The sequence below is a fragment of the Pagrus pagrus genome, assembly GCF_965226575.1.
Source record: "Pagrus pagrus genome assembly, chromosome: 22".
Taxonomy (NCBI): domain Eukaryota; kingdom Metazoa; phylum Chordata; class Actinopteri; order Spariformes; family Sparidae; genus Pagrus; species Pagrus pagrus.
The window spans coordinates 4,176,512-4,191,732 of record NC_140204.1 but is presented as its reverse complement, the minus strand read 5'-3'; the positions used below and the strand labels follow the sequence as shown (position 1 = coordinate 4,191,732).

The 15,221-nt window shown below is 43.2% G+C and overlaps 1 protein-coding gene across 5 annotated transcripts in view; it reads right to left on the bottom strand.

Annotated features, from left to right (window-relative positions):
* dysf (dysferlin, limb girdle muscular dystrophy 2B (autosomal recessive)) overlaps positions 1–15,221 on the bottom strand; it is a 73,625-nt gene that overhangs the window by 44,161 nt on the left and 14,243 nt on the right. For 3 of the 5 annotated variants that reach the window (XM_084343740.1, XM_084343743.1, XM_084343741.1), the window contains exons 8-39: positions 14,945–15,007; positions 14,770–14,820; positions 14,345–14,375; positions 14,145–14,260; positions 13,193–13,319; positions 13,011–13,114; positions 12,864–12,932; positions 12,737–12,780; positions 11,832–11,914; positions 10,791–10,823; positions 10,432–10,547; positions 10,206–10,319; positions 9,944–10,121; positions 9,727–9,851; positions 9,534–9,640; positions 9,253–9,448; positions 9,003–9,149; positions 8,787–8,918; positions 8,131–8,297; positions 7,212–7,326; positions 7,024–7,129; positions 6,797–6,939; positions 6,014–6,187; positions 5,358–5,442; positions 5,193–5,270; positions 2,597–2,778; positions 2,383–2,523; positions 2,239–2,268; positions 2,079–2,114; positions 1,823–1,864; positions 668–769; positions 128–289 (exon numbers count right to left, since the gene is read on the bottom strand). In XM_084343740.1, the coding sequence (XP_084199866.1) occupies positions 128–289; positions 668–769; positions 1,823–1,864; positions 2,079–2,114; positions 2,239–2,268; positions 2,383–2,523; positions 2,597–2,778; positions 5,193–5,270; positions 5,358–5,442; positions 6,014–6,187; positions 6,797–6,939; positions 7,024–7,129; positions 7,212–7,326; positions 8,131–8,297; positions 8,787–8,918; positions 9,003–9,149; positions 9,253–9,448; positions 9,534–9,640; positions 9,727–9,851; positions 9,944–10,121; positions 10,206–10,319; positions 10,432–10,547; positions 10,791–10,823; positions 11,832–11,914; positions 12,737–12,780; positions 12,864–12,932; positions 13,011–13,114; positions 13,193–13,319; positions 14,145–14,260; positions 14,345–14,375; positions 14,770–14,820; positions 14,945–15,007 (3,399 nt within the window). The remainder of the gene's footprint in view (positions 1–127; positions 290–667; positions 770–1,822; positions 1,865–2,078; positions 2,115–2,238; positions 2,269–2,382; positions 2,524–2,596; positions 2,779–5,192; positions 5,271–5,357; positions 5,443–6,013; positions 6,188–6,796; positions 6,940–7,023; positions 7,130–7,211; positions 7,327–8,130; positions 8,298–8,786; positions 8,919–9,002; positions 9,150–9,252; positions 9,449–9,533; positions 9,641–9,726; positions 9,852–9,943; positions 10,122–10,205; positions 10,320–10,431; positions 10,548–10,790; positions 10,824–11,831; positions 11,915–12,736; positions 12,781–12,863; positions 12,933–13,010; positions 13,115–13,192; positions 13,320–14,144; positions 14,261–14,344; positions 14,376–14,769; positions 14,821–14,944; positions 15,008–15,221) is intronic. The other 2 variants (XM_084343742.1, XM_084343744.1) reach the window with 2 other exon arrangements.

Sequence of the window (15,221 nt, the reverse complement as noted above, 5' to 3'; positions counted from 1 at the left end):
ATCACAGCAGAACGCTCATCAGCCGTGAAGGCAGCTGATTACATCTAATGTGAGTGTGTGTGTGTGTGTGTGTGTGTGTGTGTGTGTGTGTGTGTGTGTGTGTGTGTGTGTGTCTCCTCGTTCTCACCACATCAAGGATGAGCTTGTTGACGTCAAAGTTGGGAGTCTTCTTCACGCTGCGGATGACGCAGCTCTGCATCACGCTGCCGCCGCACTCCACCTGCAGGCTCGGGGAGGTAACGCTCGCCAGCTGGAAGCTTTTCAGGTTGCGGACGCCCCACGCTATGATCTGACGGAGGGGACGAGAAGACGAGTTTAAGCTGCAACTGATGATTATTTTCATTGTCAATTAATCCGTCCGTTATGTTCTTGATTAATCGAGTCAATCGAATAGTTGTTTGGTCTATAAAATGTCAGAAAATGGTGCAAAATGTCCGAATCAGAGAATTTTGCCTTTAATTTTCTTAAAAATAGTTGATTAGCTGATTAAATACTGCAGCTCAAATTAATCTGGTGGGTATTTTTCTAACTACAGCCGTCATCCTCCATAAAAAAAGACTGAAAAGGCTTACAGGAGGAGAGTACTGGATGTAAAGAGTCTTTCTTTACATTGAGAAGCTCTACTAAGAAGTAGTCTTTCAACAGTCGTTGCAGATCTTAGCGATACCTCGATGGCGGTTCTCTGCAGAACAGGTTTGATCCCCTGAGGAACCACGAAGACGTTGGCCTCTCTCTGAGGGGGCGGGTGAGGAAGGTCCGACTCCTCCGGCTGCCAATAGGAACGCAGGACAGCGGTGAGTCATCAAACAGGAGATGAGACAGGACAAACTGTTCACTGGATGTCTTAGTAACATGAATGAATGTGTTAACGTGTCAGATGAGTTGTTGAAAAAACACAAATGTAACAAAACAAGTCTGTTACTGGAAACAGAAGTACGACAAGGCTGAAGAGGACATCGTGTTTTTGTCTTTTATCAGGTAATAACCGTTTTTTCTAGTCCAACATATTTAAATCTCTCTAGTTATTTTCCCTCGAAAGCAAAATATTAATCAAACTAAAGGTGGAGGAAGAGAGTCGAGGCTCTGGGTTGTTGATTTATCAGCAATCTGATGAATTAAATATTTTTAAGATCAAGAAACAGATGATGATATTGGTCAGGGACATCGACTCAACCTTAGTAACTTTTCTCCTCATAAATAATCTTCTTAATACTAAACCATTATATTTGATCTGGATTTAATAAACTTCAGGAAATACTGATCTATGATCACCAAAGAGAGTTTTAACGACTTTATACAGCTTCTTCAAGTGTTTTACGGCCATTGTAGGTAAATATATACATATCTATGTATGTTTATACGTCACAGAGTTGCAGGAGGTTTATATTCCAAGAAAAAACACAGAAGAAGAAACAGAGAAAACACAGCGAGCAGCGACGTCTGTGGCGTGATGAGGTCGGTCCAACCCGGCGAGTTGAAGCGGCGCCGTTCCTTCTTTTTCTTACAAATTTGTGACTAAAATCTCAAACATTTCCACATTTACGTGTAAAGGACGTTAATACCATCTTTAAAAATGTCCTCTGTGGCCTTCAACACAAACTCCACAACAGAAAACAGAATGAGTTTCAGATTATTAAAGTGTGAAGTATAAAGTAAAGGGCAGATGAATCGTGGCTTACATGAACAAACGTCTGTAACATGCACGTATGATGACGTTATGTATGTGCGTGCGCTGTAAGTGAACATGCAGACATGAGACAGGATGGGTTTTTTTTTCATATTTATGTCTCGTTTCTGTTTATGTCGGTGTGTCACGTTGTACCCATTGCTGCAGGTTTTCAGAGAGGAATCCTGGAAACATCAACTGAGGAAGCGACATCGAAGAAAAAGAGACGAAGATGAGAATAAAAAGCAGTGAAATAAAAAAGATTAAGAGCCGCAGGAGTCACATTTTAGCAGGAAGTAAAAACATCAGGAGGGAAATAAGCAATCGTAAATAATAAAAGACGTGACAAGTCCCATTATTGTCATCTTAATTTCAATAATCCCACTAATATATTAGTTTCTGTCTGTTTTACCTCGTCCAGAATGCTGGTGGAGGTCATGATGTCTCCCTGCAGGCGAGACGGGAACAGACACGTTTGATTTTAAAGGACGATGATGAACAAAAGCAGGAAATGTGAGATAAATCCACGAAAATGACATAGAAAGAGTGTAAAAAGAGTAGGATTCACTGACCTCTTGACCTGGAATATGGTGAATCGCCGGCTGTAGACACAAAACAATGGGATGGTTTTTAGACACCGACGCCGACATACACAAAGATAACAGAAAAGACATCGGAGGAAGACGAGCTGAGGATGATGATGTTTGAATCCTGACCTTTTCTCTGCGTATGAGTTGGAAGGCGGCGAGCAGCTCGCCGGCGTTCTGGTCCCCTCGACGAATCGGGAACCAGGCCAGACGTGGGGAGGCGTCCATGGAGGGCTGGCACATGCAGCGGCCCATGAACTCATCGGCACCCTGAACATTTAAAACTCACGTTAATCAAAGGAAAAGAGAGAAGGTCTAACGTTTTATCCGTCTCAACACTCACGTATGTATCCGAGTCGTAAAGCTCCACCAACACGTTGGGCGGAGTCGCCTCCGTCACCTCGGGGTCGCCGTAAATCTCCACCTCATAGAAGATGAGCGTCTGGTCCCAGGTGGGGTTGAGAGTGTTTCGCACCGTCACCGTTTTCTGGGACTGATGGAGGAAGGATACGATGGCGTAGGGGTCTGCAGAGAGGAAACAACCAGACATCAGTATCGAGTATTCACCGTGACGCGACGCAGCCGCGTGGCAGGAGATCCAGAGCACCAGACTGAGACTCCTGAACTCATCCTCGAAACTTCACCCGCCTTTTTATAGTGCTGAAATCAGGGTTTCTAGGTCAAATTGGGATTCTTACGCTTGTCTTCTGCTTTTAAGCTAGCTAGCTAGCGGTCGCCATGTTGCTAACCAACAATAACACCACAGGGAAATGCTAGAAGGGGAGGGAAGTCTACAACGTGTCTACTTCCGCTTTAATGAGGTTTCCTTGCAAGTATAGCAGTAAAAACTTATGTGTGTGTGTGTGTGTGTGTGTGTGTGTGTGTGTGTGTGTGTGTGTGTGTGTGTCTAAAGTACCCCGGCGTCCCACACAGTGACATCAGCATCTCGGGAATGCCGAGCTCGAGACTGAGGGCTGGGAACGCCGCTCGGAGAAGTTTGTTATTCCAGGTCACAACCACTCTCCTCCATGTTAACACACACACACACACACACAATGTGGACACATGCATAAAACACACATATATGTACAGTCACACACACACACACACACACACACACAAACAGTGAGTAGTTTGTTATTTCAGGCCGGGTAAAGAGTCTCTACGGAGCCGTTAGCATTAGAGTAAACAGAAGCTAAGTTGCATTTTCCCACCAGCCCTCAATTAACCTTGGACACACACACACACACACACACTGTACAGACACACACCACCCATGGTGACCCATTCAATTACCGTCCACTCCCAACAGCCCATTAGCTCATATAAACAGCAATACAAACAGCCCAGGGGGGTTATGCAAGTCTGTGTGTGTGCAGAAGGCAGCAGTGGTGGGGACAACACTGGGATCCACAGGGGTACATAAACACAACGGAGACTGGGAAGAGACGGACAGAGACAGAGAGACAGAAGGCCAAGACCGAACTTTAAAACATCACCTCGTCTGTGAACATTTGTGCCTCATCAGATAGATTTTCATCCACAATGGTGGTTGTTAACTGTCGTGTCCACCACCAGCCAAGTGAGTGAGATCATTCAGATCATTTATAAAATAAATATAGAGAAGCTTCGGGAATTGTGACCAACTGTGACCAACCTGGCCGCAGCAGTTAGCTCACTAGCTAGCTCTGCAAGTAGGCTATAGTTTCTTCTTCCCTTTCTTGGTGAAGGAAGGAAGGAAGGAGAGAAAGAAAGAAAGAAAGAAAGAAAGAAAGAAAGCTGACTTAACGTTAGCAAGCTTGATGTTAGCAGGTTTAATGTTAGCAAGCTTAATCCTAGCAGGCTTAATGTTAGCAGACTTAGAAAGAAAGAAACAAAGAAAGAAAGGAAACGGAAAATATAAAACAGACATAAAAAGACAGACAGACGTAGAGACAGGCAGAATAAAAAACAGAAGGACAAAGAGACAGAAAGACCTCAGTCTTTGATCGCTGACTCAGTCTTTAATCATGGCCGCCCAGACGCCATTTAACACCAGATTAACACACGACTGACGCCATCCATCAACTCTACTCATCCATTACACTGTGTGTCTGTTTCTTCTAACCCTCTTTAAGCAGCCTCCCTCCATCATCTATCATCCCTCTCTTCCTCTGTCTATTCATCCCTCTGTGTTTTCTAAAGCCTCGTCTCTGTTTTTACATCTGAGTCTGCGGTGGGTTTCTGATTAACACACACAGTAGCTGAAGTTTCCATGACCTCCTTCAAATAAAAGAGAAGCTGTTTCTTTTATGTCCTTCTCTGTCTGTGTCACTCGTTCTTTTTATAACCTCACGCTCCCTTCTGTCTCTCCTGCCGTCTTTCAGCGCAGTCACACCAAACTCCATTCAGAAAATGACATATTTTAGAAATTAAAATCAGATCAAACAATGAGTTTTAACCTCACAACTCTCTTTCTCCGTCAGTGGGTTGATAAAAACAGAGCAACACTGCTTAATATTAAAGCTCAAGACTTTATGTTTTATTTTTTTGGCCACTTAAAGGGAGCGGAAACAAGCTGTTAGCACGACACCAGCGTATCATCAGCGTACAGTCGTTACGGTGACTTGTAGGCGTAGATGTGGCGCCACATGAGCATCCACTTTGCGTCATGTTTCTATCTACCTGGCAAACGTAGAAAACAAAATCATTATAAAAATAATATATAATGAGAGCGGTGGGAGTGAACCGAAACAGGAAAGCTGAAGGCCATAAAAACAAAACGATGAGCTGAAAGACGCTAAACAGGCCAAATATTTTGATTTTTCCACTGTGGTAAAAATATTAAGTGGCAGCTTTAAACATCAATCTTGTGATCCTGTTATGTCTTCGTGCTGCTTCAACGTTCTTTTCAAAATAAAAGAGGTGATGATGTCCATCAGTCCATCAACACATAGTACCTGAGAAGCTGTCTTTGTCCATGGCCAGCAGGTCTCTGGCCTGGTACAGGTAGCAGCGCAGGTGGTAGCGAGTCCCACCTGCACACAAAAACACACACATCATCATTGTACCTGGAGACAGGCAGATAACGGAGACAGTGTGTGTTGTGTTGTGTTGTGTCTTACGGTCAAAGAAACAGGAAATGGTCGGTCTGTTGACTCCGAACGTGGTCGTGACCGACTTGTCGTCGTTCTTGTCCTCTATACTGCTCTGTGGGAGGAAGAGGAAGAGGAGGCCGAGAAGATGAAGGTCACACTCAGAAAGAGAAGAACTTGAAGCACAAGTATCACACTCTCCTCCTGCATGGCCTTCAAAATAAAAGGCCGCCTTAATTTAAGGGTTCTGTGTGTCCAAGAGTATGTGGTATGTTTTGTTTATGTTCGGCCCATGGTTTGGACCCTTTAGTTTGACTGTTACATATAATTATATTTTTGTTTTCAACTTTGTGGCAAAAGTGTTTCAACATGACATTGTCTCAACACACAAAGAAAAACGGGTTTCCCCACTTTGGCGATGAACTTTGAGATTAACTGGAACTGGAACTAGATTGTGAGCCGGACCGGGTCACCTAACATCACAGTTGGACGTCACTGAAGATCTTCTGGCTGATTGGGATCAAATCCCTGCAGCCAGGTTAGAAACATCTTGTGAAAAGTCTTCCCAGAGGAGCTGGAGGTTGTTACCATCACACTTGGGTGGAATGCTGAGGTGTCCACATACTTTTGGCCACACAGTGTATCTTAAGTGCCATTATTATTTGTTGTATTTGTTTCTCTCTCACCAGAGAACACTCCAGGGCAAAGATGGCCGCCGGCCCCGTCTTCTCCAGCGGCTCCATGCGACACCTCCACCTGCGCCTCCTGAAGCTGTCGGTCTTCCTCGGCTTCAGGTGGAACCTCCAGCCGAACAGCGAGGCGTACTCCCAGCCCTCCCTCTCTGTCTCGTCAGGACGCTGCTGTGATCACACACACACACACACACACACACACACACACACACACACACACACATCACTGTGAACCTCTGTGTGTTGCAGTTGCTCTCTTGCTCATTTGTGCAGCTACACTGCCATCTAGTGGCTGTAGGAGGAAACTTCAGCTGTTGAAGTGATTCAGCTGGATCATAACTGGTGATGTTGAGCAGGTATTATACCATTAAAATACATAATAATTTATTAGTTGAAACATATTACGTGTTAATAATCTGACTCTGCAAATTAACTAATGCTGTCGAATAAATGTAATTGAGTAAAAACTGCAATACTGACTTCTAAAATTTAAGTATTAAGAATAAAGTAGCACAAAATGGAAACAAAAATACAACTTTGAGACACTTGTACTCTAGTTAGGTATAAGACGTGAATGTATATTTAAAAGTAAATGTCCTTAGTTACATTTCAACACTGAAGATCTTACTGCAGAGCGCCAACAACAGAAATAGGGTGATTTTCTCATAAGTTTATATATAATCAGATTTATATTTGCAACCAGTGGACTCGCCCTCTGGTCGACATTAGAAAGAATCCAGGTTTAAGGCTTTTCTGCTGGTCTGGGTCTTTTTCTACCTTCCTGAGAGCGTCCATCTTCTGCTGGTCTCGGCGTCTCAGTCGAATCCATCGTCTCCTTCGGTTGGTGTGGTACATCTTCTCCGCCGTCACCCACGACTTTGGGCGTCGGTCTGGAGGGATGGTGATGCCGTACTCCCAACCTGAACACACACAGAACAAGATTCATTAGTTTTTAATTTAGCTTTTATTGCTGAAGGGTGTGTTTCTTTTGTGTGTGTGTGCACCTTGATCATCCACAGCCCTGTTGAGATCTTCGCTCCACTCCACCTCGTCCCAAACCCAACCTGGAGGACACTCCACCTCGTCCTTCGGCACCGCCTTCTCCCCATTCTGACACGCACACATTTATTAAATGAGTGAAACCATAAAAGCTTCAGAAACACAAACACGTGCAGTATTTACACACTCGTACCACGTCGGTGTAACCCTCGGGCATGCCGATCCACTGTCCGCCAGGTAACCTCATCTGGTTTTCAAACACTTCCTCTGTGAAGGTCATGTGACCAGCGTCCACGTCGAACAGCAGCCTGAAGGTTTTCATCACAGACACGTACAGAACACATGAATACATACAACAATTATCTATAGTAGTTAGTTATGGCATTAAATAAATGTTAGAAAATGATTATTGTCCCCTGCAGGCTTCTGTAGGTTTGTTGTAACCAGGTGATTCTGGTCTGGGAGAGGATATAGAAACAATTTCTGACTAGTAAACTGACAGTAGAAAAAGTCAGCCACATATTCAGCTGTAAAGCTTGAGAAATAAAAATGCATTTTAAAATAGGATAATTTCAGTGAATTTTGCAGCAAGTCTTTTTAGTGGATAAAATAGCACCAAAAAGGGATGATGTGCCTCTAAAACCAGTTCAAGGGGGCACAAAATGTTAGTAACCCAACAAAAATGCAGTTCAAAGACGTGAAAGATGTTTGCAAACAGAAAAAAAAACAAGGCAACAACAAAAACTAAGACAAATAATGTAAAAAAAAATGGCTCCATCTTCAACTGTAAAGCAGTAATATCAGTAACTATTTGCCAGCTTATCATACAAAATTATGTGTTTTAGTGGATAAAATAGCGCCAAAAAAGGGCTAACGAGCCTCTAAAAACCAGTTCAAGGAGGCAGAAAACAAAACTGGTTGATGAAGTTAAAGTAGCAGCTCAATCTATAGCTTCAAGAATAAAAAAGGCGTTATTTGCCAGCTTGTAGTGGGAAAATATGTATTTTTAGAGGATAAAATTGTACCAAAAGGGCTAACGAACAAAACAGCAGCTTCTAACTAAAGATAGATAGTCAAGATTGTGAAAAAGCGACTGACAGAGTGACACTTACGTCTTCTCGGGGCTGATGAACCAGTCTCCGGACCAGTTCCAGCCAGGTGAGGGTTTGAAGCTCTCTTTGGGCAGCTTCACTCTGCCGGTGACGTCACTGAACTTGGGGTAAGTCAAACCTGTAGTTCCCCAGCTGCCCACCAGGGCGAGTCGGGTCTGGTTCTCATACTGCCGAGAGAGATTTGGGTCATTTGGGACACTTACAGCCTTTATGTAAAGCCTTCTTATACATTTATAAACTCAGGTGTACACAGAATAAAACGGTAAAGAGACAAAGACAGGAAGTGGAAAGTCACAGCAAGACACATGAAGATGAATTCTACAAAATAAAACACGAAGCATCTAAACTGAAAACCAAAATCACAACGATATAAAGTTTTTCTTAAACATCAATGGATTTAATGAATGTCAACTTTAACTTAAGTACAATATTCAACATGAATGAGCGTCTTTAGCTTAATCAGCCAGCTACAGCTTCTACAATCTGCTAGCGACGGTCGTAATTCAGCCGACATTCAGTGCCCACTACTTAAAAAATTATTGGGAATATTGATGGTAAATCTGTCACCATTGTCTTTGTAAAGGACAGCTTTACAGGCTTAGCAACAGTAACCAAGGGGGGTGGAGCTTATCGAACACCAGCGGCAGCCATCTTACCGTCTCAGCAAACACCGACAGTTTCCCTTCGGCGTACTCGTTGAATTGTTTGACGTCAGCAGCCAATCCGAACCAGACCTTGACCCTCAGCTGACCGGGAAGTTTGGCCTCTCCGCCGCTGCCCTGCGGGTACTGTACGACGCAGACACACAGTCAGTAAAGCTTCATGTCAGGAGACGATGTGCATGTTTTCTATGACTGTGCTTGTGCGTTTACTTTGAGGAAGACGGTCTGCAGCTGTCCGCAGTGTTTCCCACAATGCTGCTGGGAGAAGATGACGGTGTGCGCTGGGATGCGGTGGTACGCCACCCTGCGGTCGCCCTGCAGCATCCAGATCACAATGTCTGGGAGGCTGTTCTGAGGCTGGCCGACAGAGAAGAGTCACATTAGTCTTTTTTTTTCTTTCTCTCGTGGTCGTATAATATAAATCATCAGTTATTTGATAATCATCAGTGGAACGACAAACCTCCTCAGCCATGGTCCTGAGCCTGCTGGCCCAGTCCTCGGCCTGCTCCATCACCGTGGACAGCTCCGTCGCTGGTCCGTGTTTGAGAGCGAGCGCCGCCGAAACAATCTGCTGCAGGTGGAGAACACGAATGTGCCTCAACGAGCGGTCCAGAGGGGTCGCGCACTGCCAGTGGTCGAGAGAGGGCAGCTCTTCACTGGAGGAAGAAGTAAAGTAAGTAAGCGAACAGAAGTGCAGCGTAGATGTTCAGTCTGAAGCAGCGTATAAAACAGTGTGTTTACCTGCAGTCTGTGATGACCTGATCCAACAGCTCCACCACTCGCAGCTCCACCTCCTCCAGATCGCTGCCTGCCTTCACCTCCAGCTGCACCCGCTGCATGTTCGCCTCCTGAACACACACACACACACACACAATCAGTTGGTAAATCTTCTACAGTCGCTTTAAGAGAGGAACAACCGAGTGTCAACACCCACCAGTCTCTCTATGACAGCCAGCAGCATGTTGAGGGCCTCGATCCTCGGTTTGATGTCCTCCCACTCTGAAGACAGAACCACCACCGGCTTCACGTTTCCCCACGGGAGGTAGTAGTAGTGACAACCTGGAGCACACACATGGATGACAACGATGCAGTCAGTTTCATCAAAATCGTTAAATCACAGCCTTATTGACGGGACTCTACCTTCGACCTACCGTCAAACACAGCCCGGCTGAACTGGGTGGTGGAGGCCAGAGGGAGGCAGGTGTAGTCGAACTTGTTGCCGTAGTTACCGATGCTGACCTCGAACTGGATGGCGTCGTCGACGTCCTGGAGGAGCGTGGCCGAGTAAAACGCCACGAAGAGGGAGAACTTCCTCTTCCTGAGAAACTTCTGTTAGATGGAGAAAACAGGTTGAGGAAGAGAAACAGATGGATGATACCTTTATATCTGTGTTTGTATCCTCCTCCCTTTCACCTCCACCACCAGCAGGTCGTCCGATAGGATGTCTTCAGTTTTCTGCTCCGGCTTGTCCGCCAGTTTTGTAGTTAACTCCAGTAAAACTCGACCTCGGTACGCCACGCCCTCCCCCTGACAGACAGAGGAAGATCTTTAAAAGCAGCTGTATTAATCAATAAAATACACCAAAAACACCCCAAGATGCATTGGGGCCACATTTGATTGTATTTAAAAGTTGAGTTACTTTTCCGATGTTCAGCACTTCATGAGGATCGTTGAAGGAGGTGAACTCCCTGGGGCTGCCGTACAGGTTGACAAAACATGGACCGAACGTAGGCAGGAAACCCAGAGTGTCATCAACTGCAATGACACAACAGATCTCACTATAAACGGGGCAGAGTGTGGAACGACGAAAATGAAGAGAAAGATTGATTGATTAGCTGATGAAATGATGAAAATGATTTGCACTTGACATGATAGATTCAGAGAGTTTGATCAGAATTAAGATGGAAACAGAAGAAAGTATACGTCACAAGAACATAGTGAAACAGTTGAATAGACTGAAGCTGTTTCACAGAAAATAAGAGAGGATGGTGGACGTACTGCCAGAGTGGACGGTCCGTGGAGTCAAGTCATCTGAATGCGTAGAGAGGAAGGATGGTTCAGAGTCAGAAAAGAAAGACACGTCTTTGAACGCCACTCAAACCCAAACAGATGCACAGGACCACAAACACACCGCTAAACTAAAGTCAGTCACCTTGTTTCAAGTAAATCACTTGAAACAAAATAGAGCTAAATTGTTCATAGTGTAAGAAAAGTATTTGTTATTTGTAGGAAGGGAGAAGCAGGAAACGCTTTTATTTTTGAAAGATGCTAGGACAAGACCAGTTTGAGACACTCTGAGGACTGAAAACTCAAGCAATGTCAATGTTCAGCACACAAGTATATTCAAGTTAGTCTTCATGCATGTCACTGAAAAATAATAAAACGTCCATGCTTTGTTATGTCCACAGACACGGATCCATCTGGTGGTTCAAATTCTCACACAGGACTTCAGAACTAGTTCAGAAAAACACCTTTTTTTTCTCACACTGTCCTCATGCAGCGCCTCTATTCACCCTCTGTTTTAGCGCCTGTCTCTTTAAGGCCCCCCTTCAGAAAAAAGTGTGCTCTGATTGGTCAGCTCTCACAGGCCTGAGCAAGCACCGCCCACCGTGTTTCTACTTCGGCTCTGTCTGCATTTTTACAACCACGGCTGTGCTGGGGGCGTGGCTGAGGGCGGTGTCCGTATGGTCATGACATCACAATGTTACAGAAGTCCTGACGGCTCCTTTAAAGGCAGTTTCTTACCACAGACTCTGTACATTTATCCGTGGATTGAGCATTTTGATACTTAGACAGCATTTTTACAGCAAATAGAGCTGTTTTATAATAAAAAAAAGGTCATTTGACCCATTCACTCAAAATCAATGCAGAAATGTCTTCCTATACTGGTTGAATGTTTTTAAAATAATTTTACTGAACCAAACCAGACAAGACGAGACAAGTATAAACACTCCGGTGCAGCCAAAGCCAGCCAATTCCAGTCTTAACCAAACGGGTCGGACACAGTCCAGTTGAGACCAGTTGAGACTAGTTACTCACCATCTATCTCTCCACCGGGGGCCGAGATCTTCGACATACAGAGGTGGGTGGTGCCGATGATGTCATTGTGACTGGCTCTGTCCCTGGAATGAGGAAGAAAGAGGAGAAACCCAGAGCGCTTACACGTGCTTTTAAAGCCAAATGAAGACATCATAAATCAAAGTATTTTAAAATAAAATAGAGATAAAATGAATTCAATAGCTGCATTGTGCATCAAAATGTATACTCGCTCTCTGAGTCATAACTCTCTCAAATCTGAACACATAGACATGAAACACGTATTTATAGATTCAGTACAACTTACACTTCCAGAGAATGTTATTATCTCCAATATCTATTGTGAATTAATGTTCATAAATCCCCCATAAATCATTGCAAAAAGACACTCCTTACAACTTGAACTTGCCTTAAAATGATCACATTTTTAAGTTATATTCAGTTTTAAAGCACTCCAGTGATAGTCATCTGTACATTCATGGATACATTGCAAAGAGGAGGTGTTAATAGCTAATTCGGCGTAATTTTAATGGTGCCAATTGGCCAAAATGTAAATTAACACAGGCTTAAAACACAGAGATCAAGTTGTAGCCCACAGCTTAACACAGTTGTCTTGATCTTGTATAATAATAGGGATTTGATTTAGAGGTACAATATGTAAGAAATTAAAAAACTAAAGAACTTAAAATTATCAACAGAATGTGAGAAATATCAGTTTTGTAATGTGTTGTATTTTTAGTTAGCATGCTAACCAGCTAGCTCCAGTGGTCCAAGGCTCCTGCGCTAGCAGTGTGAGCTTAAAGTGTGGGCAAACTCGAGTCAGCTAATAAGCTTCACGGCTAACTGAGCTAACCAGGTAGCTACAGGTAGCAGCAGTGAAATGTAAAAAAATATGAGCAAAGATTCACCAGTCCAGGATTCTGATCCTCATCTTCTCACACATGGAGGGAAACTGGGAGGGAAAAAGAAAGCGTAGACGTATAAACATCGGTGCACTCATGTTGTGTGTTTGCCTTGTTTGTTTGTGTGTCTCACCCTAATGGGCATGCTCAGACTCTGGTTCCACTGTGGATTGGCGCTCTTCTCCAGAATCTTAGTGCAAACCTGAAAAAGAAAGAAAATCCAATTAAATTATTATTTGAGGTCAGGGTTTGGGATAAAATATTATAGTAGGATACTCACAGTTTTTCCTGCGAAGTGGATCTCCACCAGAGGATCCACCAGGTTCTTCCTGTTGCTGTCGAACCCCAGAATCTGCCTCATCCCGTCCATGAAGGCGTCGTCCACTGCAGACAGAGAACGAGGAATTAGAAATCCTTCAAAGCAGATAAATGAACATTAAACAAACACTGATGAGGACCAACTCTGTGGCAGGTCTTCAGCTCTGAAGATCCTCAGGTTGAACGTGGCTCCTCTCAGAGACAGACCGGCCGGTCTCAGCAGGTTTCCTTCGATGTCTTCTTTGTCCTCCACACAGTCACGTCTGTCAGCCTGGAAGACACACAGATACAAATACAAACATAAATTAATGCTTGAATAAACATCCTGCGTTCATAAGCATAAGACACATAATCATAAGACGCTCTTCTACACAATAAAACTTTTACTTTCGATACTTTGAAGTATTTTTGCTCATAAAAACTTCTGTACTTCAGGAATTATACTTACTTGTCCTCAAACTGGGGTGTAAGCTGTAGTTTTTCCAGCCTCAGCTGTATTTACTCTCACCTGTAGCACTTTGAATGCTAACATGCTAGCAGGCTAACATTAGAATGTTGCAGTAACATGTAAAACTCGTGTTAAAATGCTAATATTTAGCATGTACTGGTCAACACCTTATGTAAGCATGCAAACAATGTTAGCAGAGCAACATGCTAACATTGCTAACATGTAAACTAGCATATTGGTGTAAAATGCATGCTTTATATTAGCATTAATTACAATGTACAGTTATGTAAATATTAGCATGTTAGCTCAATAGCTTCCAGGTCATGTGATCAATTGACTCAAAATCATGTTGGGATCATGTAACTACACTGGCTGCATGAGATACACCTCTTGTTTTTACGTTTTACATCTCTTATTATTTTTTAGGAATTTTTATTAATTTTTACATGTAAATATTAGCATGTTAGCTCAATAGCTTCCAGGTCATGTGATCAATTGACTCAAAATCAGTGTGGGATCATGTAACTACACTGGCTGCATGAGATACACGTTGAATTTCAGCTGAGGACCTCCATTGTTCATTTCCCAGTACAAGACCGACACAAGAACAAATAGGCTATCATCATCATAACACTGTGTCACACTCACCGGCGGCTCGTCACCAGCTGCCAGAACCAACAGGCTGACCTTCAGGTAACCTTTGACCCCAGCAGAGAGGTCGTCGGGGTCACACAGCAGCAGCCATTTCCTCAAAAAGCAGTGTCCTGAAGAGAGGAAGGCGGGGGGGTTAAACTGAGAAACTTCAGATTAAACAATAATGTTACATTTTTGTTTAAGTGTTTACTCACTGTGCTCATTGTAGACGGTGCCCACATCCAGCTGTAAAAAAGGATATTCACATTTAAGTACTGTATTTAAGTATAGTATTTCCATTTTATACAACTTTGTACTTCTACTCCACTACATCTCAGAGGCAAATGTAGTACTTTTTACTCCACTACATTTGTCTGACTAGGTACTATTCATATTACACTTTTTGAAAACCATATATGTCCAATTTTAACATGTGATTTTTTCTGATATATTGAAGGGTGAAGTATTTGTTTGCATTTTGAGAAAATTCCCCTGCTTCTTAAACTAAAAAAAAATATTTTACGTGTTTCCAAAATGTGGTATTAGCCCTTTTCCTTAAGAAAAAGGATCTGGATACTTCTACCATCACTGTCTGTGTCCAGTCAGGTGCATCAAAGTCAGAGCTGAGATGGAGGTTTACCTTAAATTCACCGATCACAGCGTCGGTTCTGAGTGAGCGAGAGTCACACACCTGACAGGAAGAGAGAGAGAGATTTAACATTTAATCAAGAGCAACTTAAAGTGTAAACAACAAGAAAGAAACAGTGGTGAGTGTGGAATATAAAAAACAAAAGGAGAGAAAGTATCAGACTCACGGTGATGAAGATGGGTTCATCAAACAGGTCTGATGGAGTCTCAAAGAAGTTCATGAAGAAAGTCTGTCGAGAGGAAAACACTCGAGTTGCTACATTAACTGTTTCAGGCAAATTATGTGAACTTTGGATAAATTCTGGTCAACAAAAGATATTTTGTTTCAAATGATGTACTCGGATTCATAACTGATACACATATTTTTTGATACACTTTCCAAAGATGTGGTTATCTCTGATGTTTATCATGAATTCAATCATAAATCCACTGCTATGTAACTGG